This window comes from Oreochromis aureus, linkage group 7 (genome assembly GCF_013358895.1).
Source record: "Oreochromis aureus strain Israel breed Guangdong linkage group 7, ZZ_aureus, whole genome shotgun sequence".
Classification (NCBI taxonomy): domain Eukaryota; kingdom Metazoa; phylum Chordata; class Actinopteri; order Cichliformes; family Cichlidae; genus Oreochromis; species Oreochromis aureus.
The window spans coordinates 4750302-4766678 of NC_052948.1; the positions used below are offsets into that span (position 1 = coordinate 4750302).

Here is a 16377-nt window from a genome sequence, read left to right on the forward strand (position 1 = left end):
TCAACTGCTTGATTCTTTACTCGTGTTTTTGCAAGTAATGTAGAAGGTTGTGACCGAATCTCCACGGGGGGCGACAAAGCTCCTTCATGAATACTGATTGAATGAAATCGTGTGTGGATAATTCTGCTTTAGATAATCCTCCGTGTCATCGAATGGGCCAGTATCAGATTTGTAATCGGTGTGTTAAAGATAGAGAAAACAAAAAATAGAGAGAATGCATCGCGTGGGTTTCATGTAATATTACAGTGTGTTGCTTTGCTGGGCAGCGTTCCGCTTCGCTCTTTTCTAAGCTCTGTGCAGTCATCCACTCCCGTCTCATTGTTCATACGTGACATCTGTCTGCTGCCAGTTGGCCGGCGTGCTGCGTCTGTCTGCCGCTGTTCTACCTCCACGGTTCATGATACAGTCCAAAGGTTGGCCGGAAAGATCTGCCTCTTTCTTCCTGCAACCCCTCCTCTTCCTCTTCCTCCTCCTCCTTCCCCTCCTGGGTACCCGGGGTCAGCACCGTGGACAGCTCCTTGCCGTCACCCGTAAACCACCGCCTGCGGTCGGGTTGTCAAACGCAAGTAGGACAGCGAGAAGTCGGGCGCACTCTGAACACATGAGAGTGTGCTATTTACCAGATTTTGCCTCTTTTCTTTTTTTAACATCCAAGCAACGGATGTGACAGAAGATTGTTTCTGAAGTCAGAGATACGAGGCTGGAACAATGATCTCACGATATAAACCGGTAAGTGCTGCTACAGTATATCTACAACCTGCTCAGTCGCTTGATCGATATTCAATTTAAAGCATCGAATATTCTGCATGTAGGCCTACGATTAAGGTCGAAAATACACAAAAGACACATGTAATTTGATTTAATTGCACGCAGCATTTTACAGATATGAGCTCTCTCCAGATTAAGGCCTATCCAATGATGATACAAGTCATTTCAGTTCATATTTAGTAAGTGAATCCCTGTGTGCGCTGTAATTGGTTCATCCATCACCGAGGCTTATTTCTGGAGGCGAGTTCTGAGAGTTTAAACTATTGGGTGTGCTGATTTATCAACAGGGCCATTGCACTGAGTGTGGTAACAAATGGTCACAGGCAGATGGGGAGCATTTTACAAAGACAAGTACCTCCCCCTTCCTCTTTCTCTCTTAGGTGAGAAAAATGCATAGAAAGTAGATGCACACGGATGCCACAATACAATGCATGAGTCACTGGTCACCCCTTACCCTCATTTTACACCCACAGACATAATCATCACACTACTTCAGCCAACACATAGTCAAACCTTGTTTTCAGTTAAGCCACTGTCGTTTGGTTGGCATCAATCTGTATTTGGGGTTTTATGATGTAACAGTGGCTCAGTGTCTATTTTGAGGCCGGTCTGATATTTTAGGATTTTTTTTGGAATCTATTGTTCTCCCTTTGTGTTGTGAGTTTGCTAAGTTGATGTTGACTTTTCCTCTCTTGGCGTCTCTCTGAGAGGCGGCTGCTCTATCTAGTCATTTTCTCTGTCCTCACCCACTCCAAAGCTTCAACCCTCCCCAGGCTGTACAGTGATGACCATCTCTGATGTAGGGCACCACAGAATGAAAGTATAATAATAGCCTAGGGGCAGTGTAATATAAAGAAGGAATCTTTAATTGAAGCCTGATGCTGGTAGTAGAAAAAAAACAAGTAACCCCCAACAGACTTAACAATTTGTATTCTGTGCTCTTATTGTTTAACTGGACTTGGTCCTATAACCCTATTTTTTTCTTTATTTTTAAACAAAATGATAGAGCTAATATCTACTAAGATATTTGATGTGTGCAGGAAGTGATTAGGTAGGGCTGCAGCTGACCCAAACATCATATATTGGGTGATGAAAACAAAAACCAACTGGAATATCATTTTACAGCTATGCCTGGTGTCCCTTTCCCACTTCCCATATATCTCAGTGCTTGAAGTGTAACTAGAAGCACTACAGCATATGGGGCCAACCTGAACCTTACTGTTTCTTGCGTTGTGGACACATTTATGGCTTTGCAATGAGAATCCACTTCTTTATTTTCTACATATTAAGTGTATATAAGTATAAGTCCAATTAAAATAATTCTGTTCTGCTGGGATTAAATACATGCATGCTTGCAAAAGCATTGCATCCTGTTTTATGGTATCACTGCTTGCAGAAAGCTTTGCACTGTAATGAACATTTGCAAGAGAAAATACTACCTTGCTTTTAAACAGATAGCTGGAATTTAATGTCTATGTCTCAAGATGCCTTAAGTACAGGACCACATTTTTAGCGAAGCTTGCAAGTCAGTTCAAAGAGGAAACTCGAGCTCTACTGTGTCATGCACATTTACATGCCCCGCTCTCCTCACGTCACATACCAAACACACCCTCCAATTTGGCGGCCTCTTTAAAGCTTTCCCATCTCTCCCTCTGATATGTCTTTTTTAACCTCTCCTCGTTTCAAACATGAGTTCTCAGCCTGAACCTACAGTAAGTTGTATTTTTTTCTCATATCAAATATACATTGCTGTTGTTATACCACAGTCTGAATCCGTGTACGTGAATCGGCAGACAACTGTTTGTGTAAACAACAAAACACTTGTGTAAACTGTTCATTACAGTTAAGCTTATCTCCTTGCTGCAACGATGTAAAAGGTCATCAGCCATGGATTGCATTGAATGTAAATCATTTTAAACGCTAAGAAAAGGCCATCGGTCTACCCCGGTCGACAGATGGATTATTGAAATCTGCTCCCATGTGGGTCTTTGCTGATCCTGCTCTACAAGCAGGCTGCTACTGGCTGCAGTGGGATTTCTCTCTGCAGGACCATGCACATAATGCATCCACGCTAGGAATTCATAAATATTTGATGCTATCGTTCCTCATGTGTTGAGCCTGGTTATTCCGTTATTGTGTTTGTTTTCTAATTAAACAATATCATTTTGATAAAAATTGGGAGTTAGAATTATGTAAGCCCTGAGACCATGTTTTTGGGATTTAGATTTTATGCGCTTGCTCATGCTTCACACGTACCTCTGTATGACGTTTGCACTGTTCATCCACTAGCTGTATCCCAGTGTCTCGCTCTTCATCATTCACTGTTCCCTTCCACCCTCCCCCTCCTACCTTTAGTTGCTCTCCAGCTCGCCTGCACACTCTGCCCCTTCTGCACTCCTCTCCCAAGGTCGACTTTGAGCTCTCGATTGCAAAGAGACAGGAATAGCAGGTGGACTGCAGAATGCTGTCGCTGCTCGATCAGTGTGTGTGTGTGTGTCTGCGTTTATGAGGAATGCGAACATGTCTGAATGTATTCCAGTGGAGCTGTGCAGCTCTGTGCACAAGTGAAGCTTCAGCCTTAGAGGATGTCTGCAGACTGCGGATGGACGAGATGCAGATGCTTTTCACCGGCATGGCCAGAAAAGCTGCTTAAACTATCACAGAGGAGAGGGAGCTGCCGCTGCTGCTGCCGCTGCTGCCGCTGCTGCGCTGGACTGTGACTGTCCCTGACCTCTTCCTCCCTCCTCCTCTGTCTCCTCTCTTTCACTGGAGCTGATATTTGGGAGCTGGATTAGAGAGGGAACAGGAAGGAAGACACCTTGGGAATTACCGGGATCCACTGCAGACGTCAGTGTTCCCTTTTGAAAAGACGACATGCTCTGAGAACCTCTTCTTCTAAATCTCTCCGTCTGTGTCTCCTGTCCTCCCCTCCTCCTCTTCTTCTCCTCCTCCTCCTCCTTTTCCTCCCGTTCCTGGCAGAGTCCCGGTTCCACCATGTCCTTGGCATTCTGTGGAAACGAGAATAACTCGATGGCCTACAACGTGGACAGGGGCGTTCTGAACAACGGCTGTTTCCTGGATGCGCTCAATGTGGTCCCACATGTTTTTGTCCTCTTCATCACCTTCCCCATCCTCTTCATCGGTGAGTGTCAATGTGAAGTGAGATCCTCCTTTTCACTGCACAGTTTTACCTGCCTTGACTTCCACACATGCTCAGACAGTGTATCAGCACAAGTCAGCATGATGGGCTTCAACATGTTTTTTGTCTTTCTCATATTCCTCTTAATCAGCTTTAATTCTACATGCAGTTGCTTTATAGAGTCTTTTCATTTCAGTATACTCAACCTTTATGCCACTGACGAGTGGTTTTGAGTGTGCATTTCATTCTCTGTTTTAAAATGCCCACAAATATCTGCAGGTGTATGGGTTAGCCAGTTATGGAAGGCTGAGCCTCTTCAGTGACACAACACGAGGACATAATTACTGAGCTGCAAGCATTTTTCCAAGCAAATTAACGTCTTCCGATAAAATGCAGGCAAACAGATGATGGCATTAGGTTGCACCTTGTTTGCCCTCCTATCTGGCCGCTGGTCATTTCTGTTAGAGTCATCAGCAGCGTGTAATGGATCAGCACTACATGCACATTTTGCTGCTACAGTCACACATGCTCCAGCACTGTCATCTGACCTTTCACATGGGTGTGTATGTAATTTGAGTGTGTGCCCATTTAGTGCCCTCACTAGTCCTCACTATTCATTGTGGAACAAAGTGGAAGAACATGCAAAATGTAACTTTTACACAATTTTCCCCATTATTATCTGGACAATAATAGCGTAATTAAACAGTTTGTGCTTCTAATTTATTAATATTCCTGTCATCTCTCACATTTAAAACACTGTTTCTCCATATATCAATATTATTGCTTTTCCTAATCCCCCCCCACCCCCCGGAACTTTCTCTATCTGCAGATATCTCTATAAATGTTTCTGTTTGTCCTTCCTTTAACTTGAAGACAAAAACACTCACTGATAAGGCACTGAGGGGCTCTATAAGTCCACTGAGATGATAACAGACTGCAAGCTGCAGGGGTTTTCTCTCTCTCCTGTCACACTGAGCTGATGTGCTCTTGCTAACAACTTTGCTACCAAAGACAAACCTCAGGGGTGTGAAATGTTTTCTGTTTATCTTGATTCACTTGATAAAACCTCTTAAGCCAGCATCCTGTGATGTGTATTGCCCTTGACAGAGTCAGCTCATTATTTTCACCATGTCACATCAAGGCTAAAAGAGGATATTGGGGATACACCATCGCTGACTTGAATGAATCCTTATTACCTGCTGTTGGCTGTAGGAAATCTATGTGAATTATAATTCATGCACAGTTTGTTTGATGCAATGCATACTTTTATTATATATCTGCAACGCGATCACTTAATATGTGGCTTATTTACCCTAGCGCCAAATTATTTGAGTAAATATTATGGTGGTGACTTTAATGATGCTCTTCAGTACTTGAGCAGAGAGTATGTGTCAAAAAGAGTTAGAGGAAGTGATGGAGTACATGCCAGCCTGTGCCAGCACTTCTCACTGAGAAAACTGTTAAGGTGCCAAGAAGTGAGGAGTGATTCACATAATTTCATCAGTAGAAATGTGTTTTATGACAGCAGCGACTCGAATCTAAAATATAAATTGCACGTTGATGATCAATTACAAGCCAGGCTTTATTGTATTACAGGGCAAACTGAGACCAACATCTGTGTAAGAGAAAATTAATGGAGAAGGAGGTTTGAGCAAAAAAAGTTAGAGCTGAAATAATTGACTTAAGGATCTCAGGCAAGCAGCCATCTAACCACATCTATTGGCTCCTTGCCTGCAGAGAGTCAAGCAATCAAAGTGATAATAACACAACTTTCCTGCTTTACTCTAGCAGCCTGGCATTTTCTCCCAGCAGAGCCATCTTTCTATTTTCCCTTCTGTAAGTTATTCACCATGCTGTGAGCATGCCAGCTCTTTATCATGGAGCTCATGATGTACAACGCATTCATTCAAGACTGCTCACAAGGTTATTTTCCTAGTGGAGGCTCCCATAGAAAAATGGCTTTTGTCATCTCGCTCTGTGCTAATGTTCTTTCCCCCTGTGCATAAAAAAGATAAGTTATGATTATATACGAGATCAAGGCCCTCAGGCAGCACTGCATTAAAAAAGTCAGGGTTTTGTCATGGAAATCACTGCATGGGCTCGGGAACACTTGCAGAAATCACCGTCTGTGAACAGAGTGCACTAAACCATCCACAAACGCAAGTTAAAGATCTACAAAAGATGAACCTATGTGTGAACATGATCCAGAAATGCTTCTGTCTTCTCTTCATCTCATTTAAAATGAACTGAAGCAAAATAGAAAACTGTTCTGTGGTCAGAAAATCAAAATGAGATTTTTTCTTTTCAAAAACATGGATGCCATAACCTGATGGTATGCATCAGAGCCCATGGAATTGGTAGCTTGGACATCTGCAAAAGCACCATCAATGCTGAAAAGTATATACAGGTTTTAGAGTTACATATTTTCTCAGTTTCAACATTTGATACAGTCTCTATCTTCTACTGTTGTTAAAATGTTTCTTTTTTGGCCTTTTTGTATTTAAAGTGAAATGACCCTGTTGCTTCTCAATGACTTTGATTGCCTGGTTCATGTTTGAGGTTGGGGCAGCCAGAGTTCAAAGGTCCACATCCACCACAGCACCTGGCTTCACTTTCCTGGACACAACCTGCGCTGGCTTCTCACCTTCATCCTGCTCTTCATCCTCGTCTGTGAGATTGCCGAGGGCATTGTCTCAGATGGGTATGTTTGGTGTTTTAATAATACAAACTGCAGCCTCATGATGATTTCAGTCATTATGAGGTGGTGTTTGTTATGTCATGACACTAGTGAGAATGTTCATCTTTAAATGCTTTTGTTTAGTTTAAAAAATGTATTTTGTAGTTTTATCAATATGGTTTTTGTGTGACACAATTCAGTTTTTTTTCACCATTATTCAGGTGGGATGGCAGGTGAATGCAATTAACTGCAATCACAATCTCACTAACCTGCATTTATCTTCAATCTGCAAAAGATATTTGTTCAATTATGCAATCCAGGAAGGATTGCAGTTGTTGATTGCTTGCTTTCTACTTAAATCGTGGCGATCGTGGTTCGCCTTGTAATTGGAAGGTTGCCGGTTCGAGCCCCGGCTTGGACAGTCTCGGTCGTTGTGTCCTTGGGCAAGCCGCTTCACCCGTTGCCTACTGGTGGTGGTCAGAGGGCCCGGTGGCGCCAGTGTCCGGCAGCCTCGCCTCTGTCAGTGCGCCCCAGGGTGGCTGTGGCTACAACGTAGCTGCCATCACCAGTGTGTGAATGGGTGGATGACTGGATGTGCAAAGCGCTTTGGGGTCCTTAGGGACTAGTAAAGCGCTATACAAATACAGGCCATTTACCATTTAAATAGTAGCGAAGCCGAGTACATTTAATTACTACACAATCTTTAGTTAAGAATATGAAGACAAACAACAAAATGCAGCGTGAAATAAAAGCTTAAAGCTAGTCAAAGCTAACAGTGGGGAAACAGAGGTTGTGATCTGACAGTTATCTGTTTGCAAGCTAAAAAAAAAGTTCATGATATGATGATATGTTAGTGATATCATGATATGATTTACTTTTTGGATCTATTTATTTACAGAAATAAGGACACTACCACAGCAGAAACAAAGGGGAGTTGACATAATGCAAAAGCTAGCAAGGCAAAGAGAAGATGCATTGGAGCAAGAAAGAAGAAAAAGAAAGCACAGGCTCTTTCCAAAGCAGCCATTTTAACATGAAAAGTACATGTTACATGTAACATTAGAAAAGGCACAGAGCCCTCGTTAATGTGCTGCTGTGAAAAGGTTTTTTTTTACTGAAATGCATGTCCTTGACTACAAACAGGAAACTGTAGGAATTAATAGCATACTGAAGTGGGTTTGTAAAAAAAAAAAAAATGGAGAAAGTGTAATGCAGACAAAAGGATGCTACTTAGCACAATGAAGCCTGCTAGCATTCACCACCAGCCAAAACAATACAGACAAAGCCACTGAGAGCCAAATGGTAATATTTGCCAGCTGAAAACACGTCAGTGAGCTTTACCCTGGACTCCAATAAGCATGTCTTTAGACTATGAGAGGAAGCCAGAGTGCCCGCAGACAACCCATGCAGGCACAGGCAAAACATATAAACTCCTCAGAGAAAGGCTTCAGCTGGCAAGTGGATTCAAACCCAAGACCTGCTGTGAGATGACAGTACTGCCTCCATTTCCTGGATAATCTCATGAAATGACTCACAGGGCTATATCTTGATGCAGAATCCAAACCGCTCATGTTTAGGTCTCGTTCTGTAATTTCTCTCTATGTGTATCCTGTTGTTGTCTAATTTAGTTTACCAGGCTCTAGATTAGTTGTGGAGATTGGGGTGGTTAGCCATATGAGGTAAAGAGAAATTAGGCTAATTTACTTGCTTAATGAGACATCTGGTAACATGCATAATAATAATAATTGTTATTATTTTTATTGTTATCAGCCTAACCTGAAAACAAAAGGCGACAAAGCTTTTGTAACTGTGGCCCCCAGATTGTGGAACTCTCTCCCTTTGAGCCTGAGATCTGTGGCCTCAGTGGTCGCTTTTAAAAAACAGCTAAAAACTCATCTTTTTAAACTTGCTTTTGGTTGATTTTTATTTTTAGGTTTTAGCTTCTGTGAAGCACTTTGTGATTTTTATCTTGAAAGGTGCTATATAAATAAAGTTTTACTTACTTACTTACTTACTTTCTCTATCTGATGTTTATTTGCAGGTTCAGTCAGTCCCTCCATCTTCACCTGTACATGCCTGCAGCTCTGGCCTTCATGGCTGGCATCACCTCTATTGTCTACTATCATAACATTGAGACCTCCAACTTTCCCAAACTACTGTTAGGTATCGTCTGTTTATTCTTTTTTACATTTTCCTGAGAGATACAAGTTTACCTTTACTGTCAGCCTCACACTGGAATATACTGCTCAGCATATTTATTCGTAGCACTGAAATCAAGTGAATGCAATACGAATTGTGATCACGGCTTGTAAAGCTAGCATTATCTTTGTACTTACTTGAATTTCCGATACAGAATGGCAACTGATTATTGATTTACTAAACTCTGCGGGATTGCATAACAGAGCAGCAGGGTCAGTGTTGTCATTTGCAGATGACTGATTCATTACTTTCAGATAATGATGCAGGGCAGTGTCATCGAGGGGGATTGTTCTCTGTGCAGATATTAATTATGCGTTCTCCTCATGAAAATTAATATAAAGTGAAAGTGCTGCACAGTTTGCACAGCAGATAAGCATATCCATGGCAAATATATTTGGTTTTTTGTTATGAAATGATGATCAGTGTTTTCAGTTCATGATAATTATTGATAAATAGAGCAGTGTCACGCTTCACCTTTGTCCATTAGTTCTCCACATGTGATGTTTGCTTGTGGAACAATCGCCATGCAGTTTTCCCTTCCTTCTCAGGCATCATTAACTCATCTGTGTGCAGCTCCTGGTGCTTTATTCGATGCTCCCATTGAGTCACTCAGCTTCCCTGGCTGTAAGGTTTCCATTTCACAGCCAGGCAGAAATTCATCTTCTAGAGAGAGCCTTCGGTGTTGACTTTTATGCTAGAGATATTCTTCATTATAAAGAAGAAAAAAAAAATCTCAGTGGTTTTGCTGTTGGCCAGCAGTGTAACCTTTGTGTGGAAACACGAATCCGTTATCATTGTCTCATTATTTACAATAAACCTGCTGGACTGACATGATGTAGCTCCATCAAAAATCATAATGGAACAAAGACAACAGATTTACCTTCTGTTTCCTGAATTAGACATCTGCTAGAAACAGTGCAATGGAAACGGAGGAAAGAAACAAGAAAAAAAACCCTAATATCTTAACAGTTCTCTTACGGAGCTGAAACATGAGACTGAATGGTGTCTCCACATGGTAAATAAATTATAACATGATTTGAACCATGGACACAGTTATATGAAATGTATCCCAGCCTGTAACAAAATACACGTATTGCACAAATTGAGTTTCAGACGTCATATTGATGACACTTTTTCATTTAGACTGAAATATAAGTTATAATAATATAATATGTGATCGAGTTATTTATCGTTTCCGGCTTATCTGGTAATTCACTGTGTGACTCTGATCCCTGCTAAATCCCTTTAGCCCTGCTGATCTACTGGGTGCTGGCCTTCATCATGAAGACCATCAAGTTTGCCAAGTACACCGAGCATGGCATCGGCCCCAGGCAGCTACGCTACTGCATCACAGGACTGCTGGTGCTGCTGTATGGACTCCTACTAACTGTAGAGATCAACGTCATCCTCGGCAGGGTAAGTGTGTACATTTGTGTCTTTGTCCACTCATGTGTGTGCGGGTATATAAACACATAAGCTACTGAGAGTGACGTAAGATCATTCAGATGCAGTGATACTACTTTTTGTTAAGCTCTTAAAATGGTAATAGTTACACTGGAGCATGTGACAGTGGTTATAAACCTTCACTGGCTTTCATTCGAATGCAAGTAAACATGCCATTGATTTTAAACTGCATATTTATGAAAAACAAAGAATAATCTCCAGATTTTAAAGCCAGGGTATCCAGTAACAGTGACAATACAGCAGCTGTATTTAAAGACAATGATGTGACATTTCCTTTCAGCCTTTTTGCTGAGGCCATTTACAGTATCCCCTGCAGCTGGGGAGCATTTTATTCCCCATGGTTCAGTTTTATGAATCAGATGATTAAAATGATGACAGCTCCAACTGCATGCAATGTTTTTGAGAATTTTTAGACCATTGTGGAAACTCTGTGAGCCTGAGAAGAGAGCTTTATTTTTCAGTATAATGTAAAATGAAGGTCATGATCATTTTTTAGATAAAATCACAGCATTAAGATCATCATATTTACCCATTGTAGACACATCTTCAACATCTGAACCCTCATCGGTCTTAGAACAGTTTGAACCTGTATCCTTTCTAACTCTTAAGGAAATAATAGGTCAAACGAAAAACTCTAACTCACGTCACGATGTGCTTCCCTCTCGCATTATTAAAAATGCCCTGAACACTATAGGACCCTGCATCACACTTTTAATGAATTCATCACTCTTATCAGGCTGCTTTCCTGCTGTGTTCAAACATGCAGTCATCCAACCTGTTATCAAGAAAAGTAATCTTGATCCTAATGTCCTCTCAAACTATAGGCCGGTTTCTAAACTTCCTTTTATGGCTAAAGTCCTAGAGAAAATTGTTCTTAAGCAACTGCAATCCTTCTTAGAGGCAAATGGAATCAATGAAAAATTCCAGTCTGGTTTTAAACCTCACCACAGTACCGAGACAGCCCTACTGAGAGTTTTTAATGACCTCCTCGTAACTGTTGATACGGGGCGCCCTGTGGTTTTAGTTCTTTTAGACCTGTCCTCTGCCTTCGATACGGTTGATCACGACATCCTCCTTTCAAGGCTTGAACATGTAGTTGGCCTTAAAGGCAAAGTACTTGCATGGTTTAAATCATACTTAACTGAGAGGTCATTCTCTGTCTCTCTATAGGAATCATTCCTCCCCTCCGCACCCCTCCGTTGTGGTGTGCCCCAGGGGTCTGTGTTAAGTCCTACGCTGTTCTCTTTATATTTGCTACCCCTGGGACAAATTTTCAGAAATCATAATATTTCTTTCCATTGTTATGCGGATGATATCCAAATCTACTTTCCACTGGATTTGGATCTCCAGTCCCCGCTATTGCCATTACTCAACTGCCTGTGTGATGTTAGAGACTGGCTACTGCACAACTCCCTCACTCTTAATGAAAACAAAACAGAAATTATCATCTTTGACAGTCACATGCCTTTGAATCAGCTATCGGAGACCTTAGGATCCTATGCCAGTCATCTATCGCTCTACTGTCAGAAACCTTGGAGTAGTGCTGGATAGTTCCTTAAATTAGATAAGCAAGTGGCTGCAGTGGTGAAAACCAGCTTCTACCAACTGCGCCAAATTTCCAAGGCAATGCCCTACCTACGACACAATGACCTTGAAAAGCTCATTCATGCTTTCATAACTTCAAGACTGGACTACTGTAACTCTCTTTATTTAGGTCTCCATCTTTCCCTTATCCAATGCCTGCAGTTAGTCCAGAACGCCGCAGCACGCCTTCTAAGCGGCACCAGAAGACGTGACCATATCACACCCATCCTTGCCAACCTTCATTGGCTCCCTGTCAAATACCGTATCGTTTTTAAAATTCTTTTATACACTTTTAAAATTTTAAATAACCTGGCACCCAGTTATTTGATCGACCTCCTTAATCTATACGTCCCCACGAGAGCACTCAGATCCTCTAACCAGGGCTCTTAATGCAACCAATGTCTCGACTGAAGACTAAGGGGGATCGTGCTTTTGCTTTTGCCGCACCAAAACTCTGGAACAGCTTGCCGTTTGATGTCCGTGCGTCGGAATCTATCCAATCCTTCAAATCACGGTTAAAAACCCATCTGTTTAAGCTTGCCTTCCAAACAACTTAGTTTTAACCTCTCCCTGGTTCATGCTTGCTGTCACGTCACCATTCTATAACTGTATTTCTTTGCTGTCAATTGTATTTTCTGCTCTTTTATTGCTGTAACCCGCAAATGCGGCTCATCTGTGAAGCACTTTGTTGTACTCGTGACTTTTAAATGTGCTATAGAAATAAAATTGAAATTGAAATTGAAATTGAAATTTTTGGGCTTTTCATGATTTATTTGAACTGGGTGGAATGATTGTATGGCGTGCTGTACATCTTTAATCATTAACAAATGAGAACAATGTGCTGTAATCTACACCAGGTCAAAAGTATTCATAGTCTCAAATATATACATACACCTTCACTTCATGCATAATTCAGGCTGCATATTTAACCACTTGTGTTGGCAGAATTGGTCATGTTCATTTAAACTGGCTGCAGATGTGGCTTTTAAGCATAGTCCATCAATTTTAATGGGATTAATGTTGAGACTTTGGGAAGGCCTTTCCAGAATCTTAACGCTAGCCTGCTTTATCCGTTCCAAAGCTAGTTATGATGTGTGTTTGAGAAAATTGTCCTGTTGGAACACCACCTACGTCCGAGTTTTAACCATCTATCTGTTGATGTGGGTTAGGGTTAGTCGTTGTTCTTCATTATTCCATTCACTTTATGTAATGTACCAACACCGCTGGCAGGGAAACAGCCCCAGAGCATAATGCTACCACCGTTGGCACACTTTTAACTGGTTTGAAAGCCTCATGATTACGCCTCAAAACATAGCTCTTGTCACTGTGGCCAATCTTTGTCTCATTGATAAAATTTTTCTCCAGAAGGCATTCGGTTTATCCATGAGGGCTGCTTCAACTTTCAGTTCAGCTTGAATGTGACGATTTTGGAGCAGGCCATGGTGACGTAAAAATCACTTCACTGTGAATACTGAAGCCGGTGTTTCGATACCTTCCAGTTCATGGCAGGCTTGATGGTTTCTGGGTTATTCCTAAATATCCTAGCCAATTTCCTTTCATCTGATAGTGACAGTTTGGGTCTTCTTCCAGAACCTGGCAAAGTTCTGTGTTTACATACAGTTATTTGAACTGATGATCTTATAGTTCTCAAATTAATTGACACTGTAGAACCTTCAGCACCACTTATTAAAAGAAGTGAATGTGTGAATATATTTGAGCCTATATTCATACTCTTGACCTTTTGTGGATTGCAGAAAAATAATTTCGAACTTATTGACCCAGTTCTTGTTTTTTAAGGTCATTAAGATGTGTGCTGTACAACCATCCTAATGTTAGCCTTTTCACCATTTTAGTGCAAGCTTCTGATGATTCACATTGAACCCAAAGTAACACTGATAACTGTGCAATTACATCAGCTTATCACTAATATAGAAGCATCCTGTTGGAACAGTGATCCAAACTTTTCAAGTCAAATGCAAAAGTAAAAAAAATCAATGGGAAGATAAAATGCATAAATGAAGTTTTTTTTTTCTTCTGAATGCAAAATATATTTAAAAGACACTAGATTCCCCTCACACGTGTGGTTCAGTGTGGGGCTTCATGCTGGTCTCTGATCACGTTTCTAGATGTATCTTATTAATATTTTATCGATTGCACAGCAAGATGATTATTCAGCTTTTGACATTTTCAGCCTTCTGACCCTTCCTGAGCGTGGAGAAAATGTCAGACCAGTGCTCTGTGCCTTTTCTTGTCTTTTTCCTCTGGACAATTCAGAATGTGTTTGTCTCTGTTAACCTCTGGACTAAACAAACACATGTTACTAAATCACAGAGCTGTGGGCAAACAGCAGAGAAACGGATTCTCCCATCATCCGCTGCAATAATTTGGCCCGCTAGACCTCAGTTTCTTGAGGTGTCTCTATCTGCACTGTTAAAAGTGTGCAAACAGTTTATATTAATAATTGAGGTGAACTTTCATGTTGAAGTAATAGAAAATAAATCATTACACGCTTTCATTAAAAAGCTAATTTAGATTTTACTGGCTGACAAAATGAATAAACGATTGTTAAATCAAATCTTTCTAATTAATTCACGCTCAGGATCTTGCAGAACATATTTTGCTGAATATTTGTCCTATTCTGACCCATTTTCAAAAAAACTGGGAATTCTATTTATTCCATTTTTTGTTGTGGTTAAAACAGAGCCTGATTTCAACTCTTAAACTTTACATTAGTCATAAATTTCCACATCAGACACCCTGTACTACTTAGCTTTCAGCAGCTATAATTAACCCCACTAATAACAGTCTATTCAGCTGATATATAATTATCGTCTGCTGTACACAGATTAGTCGATATTTCTGTACGTTTAATGCCCAATCAGTGGTTTTTAGAGTTCACTCTTAGTTTTCAGGTAACTAGGGGGAATTGAACAGTTAATCAAAGCTCTTCTTTTTGTCACAGCGCTACATGTGTTTCGCCAATCCAACAGAGGTGAAGCCTCCCGAAGACCTTCAGGACCTCGGCGTTCGCTTCCTGCAGCCCTTCGTTAACTTGTTGTCCAAAGCCACCTACTGGTGGATGAACACCTTCATTACCTCTGCTCACAAACGACCCATTGACCTCAAGGTCATTGGCAAACTGCCCATTGCAATGAGAGCACTCACAAACTATATAAAGCTTCGCAAGGCCTTTGAAGACCAAAAGGTTAGTACTGTTTAGTAGATCTTTGTGAACAGTAAGTGAGCTGAGGTTGTTGTCCAGTAAATAGTCAATGTGTGTGTCAAAAGCACGACTACTCTCCTTGTTTTTCCTTGTTTAAGCTGAATAAATGATTGCATATATATCAGGCACTGATAACCAGCAAAGGTGAAATGCACAAGTCTGTCCGTCCATGACTTTAATATGAATAATTCAGGGTCGTGTGGGTCCGGGACCTACTTTAGCATACCCTGGACATAACTTTTGTCCATCACAGGACTGAAATTCACCCTCATATTTACACCTACAGCCAATTCAGAGTTAAACATTTACTTTACTTAAGTCTGTGGCCTGTTGGGGCAAACCAGTGCTTTCACAGAAATCCATCCCACACAGGCAAAGTTAGAACATACAAACTCTCAACACTGTTTCTTTTTGATGATTATCAGGGGATCATCTTGGACGTTGAGCTCTGAGACACAAACAAGACTTTAAGTATTTATGTGAGAAGTCAACATGTAGCTTATTCACTTCATTTTGGCCCGTTTTTGCTGTGCTTTTTTTTTAAATGTTCCTGCTGGGTATGTTTGAATCAATGTCTTTCCTGCAGTGACTCATGGCTTGTGAACTCTGGGACTAATAAACTTTATTTAGACATCATAGATATGAGTACTTGACTAATGTAAACAGTGAAATGTCACACTGTCACGAGAATGTGCGTAGTGTATGTACACATGGTCAGGCTTATTCTCTATATCGTGCTTGTGTTTTATTTAGGATTTACCCCAGCTGTATACCATCCTATCTACTGTTTTAGATATGTGCTGATTAAACCTTAATGTAATTTCTAGCACAAATGGTTTTATGGTGGTGATATCTTAGATTGCATTTTTGCATACTATAAGGCCTTTCCTTGTACTTTTTCATCTCCGTGTATGGAAATGAGGAAATGCATAAAAGCACCTCAATGGCTTTGACTGTCTGTGCTGGGCTTTCATCACATCCTTGCATTTTTGAAGGTTTCCTCCTGCTATAAGTCCGTTTGCATAAGCCGGTTTAGAATGGATGTAATAACATTTTTATTTGCTGCTTATTAAAAAAGAAGAAGAAAAACTTTCTCTAATGAAATGTAATATTTGAACTCTTTTAATTCCTCTTTCTTTAGCAGAATCGATAGATGAGTTAGTTCTTAATATGGCTCCCAGAAAGATTCCATGTGTTTTAATAATATAATTATGATGTGTGTTTGGTATTTTCATTTGAGACTTTTATGTGATGAACACAGCTTATGTCCCGTTCTTTTCTTCTCTGGTCTTCTAGTCTCGCTAATGTCAGTCCAGTCTGTCT

At 40.8% G+C, this 16377-nt stretch overlaps 1 protein-coding gene across 1 annotated transcript in view; it reads left to right on the top strand.

The window, feature by feature from the left end:
• Positions 1 to 323: 323 nt before the first annotated feature.
• abcc8 (ATP-binding cassette, sub-family C (CFTR/MRP), member 8) overlaps positions 324 to 16377 on the top strand; it is a 58546-nt gene continuing 42492 nt past the window's right edge. The window contains exons 1-6 of the mRNA XM_039614416.1: positions 324 to 729; positions 3748 to 3910; positions 6467 to 6608; positions 8626 to 8747; positions 10033 to 10199; positions 14794 to 15036. Of these exons, the coding sequence (XP_039470350.1) occupies positions 709 to 729; positions 3748 to 3910; positions 6467 to 6608; positions 8626 to 8747; positions 10033 to 10199; positions 14794 to 15036 (858 nt within the window). The 5' untranslated portion in view covers positions 324 to 708. The remainder of the gene's footprint in view (positions 730 to 3747; positions 3911 to 6466; positions 6609 to 8625; positions 8748 to 10032; positions 10200 to 14793; positions 15037 to 16377) is intronic.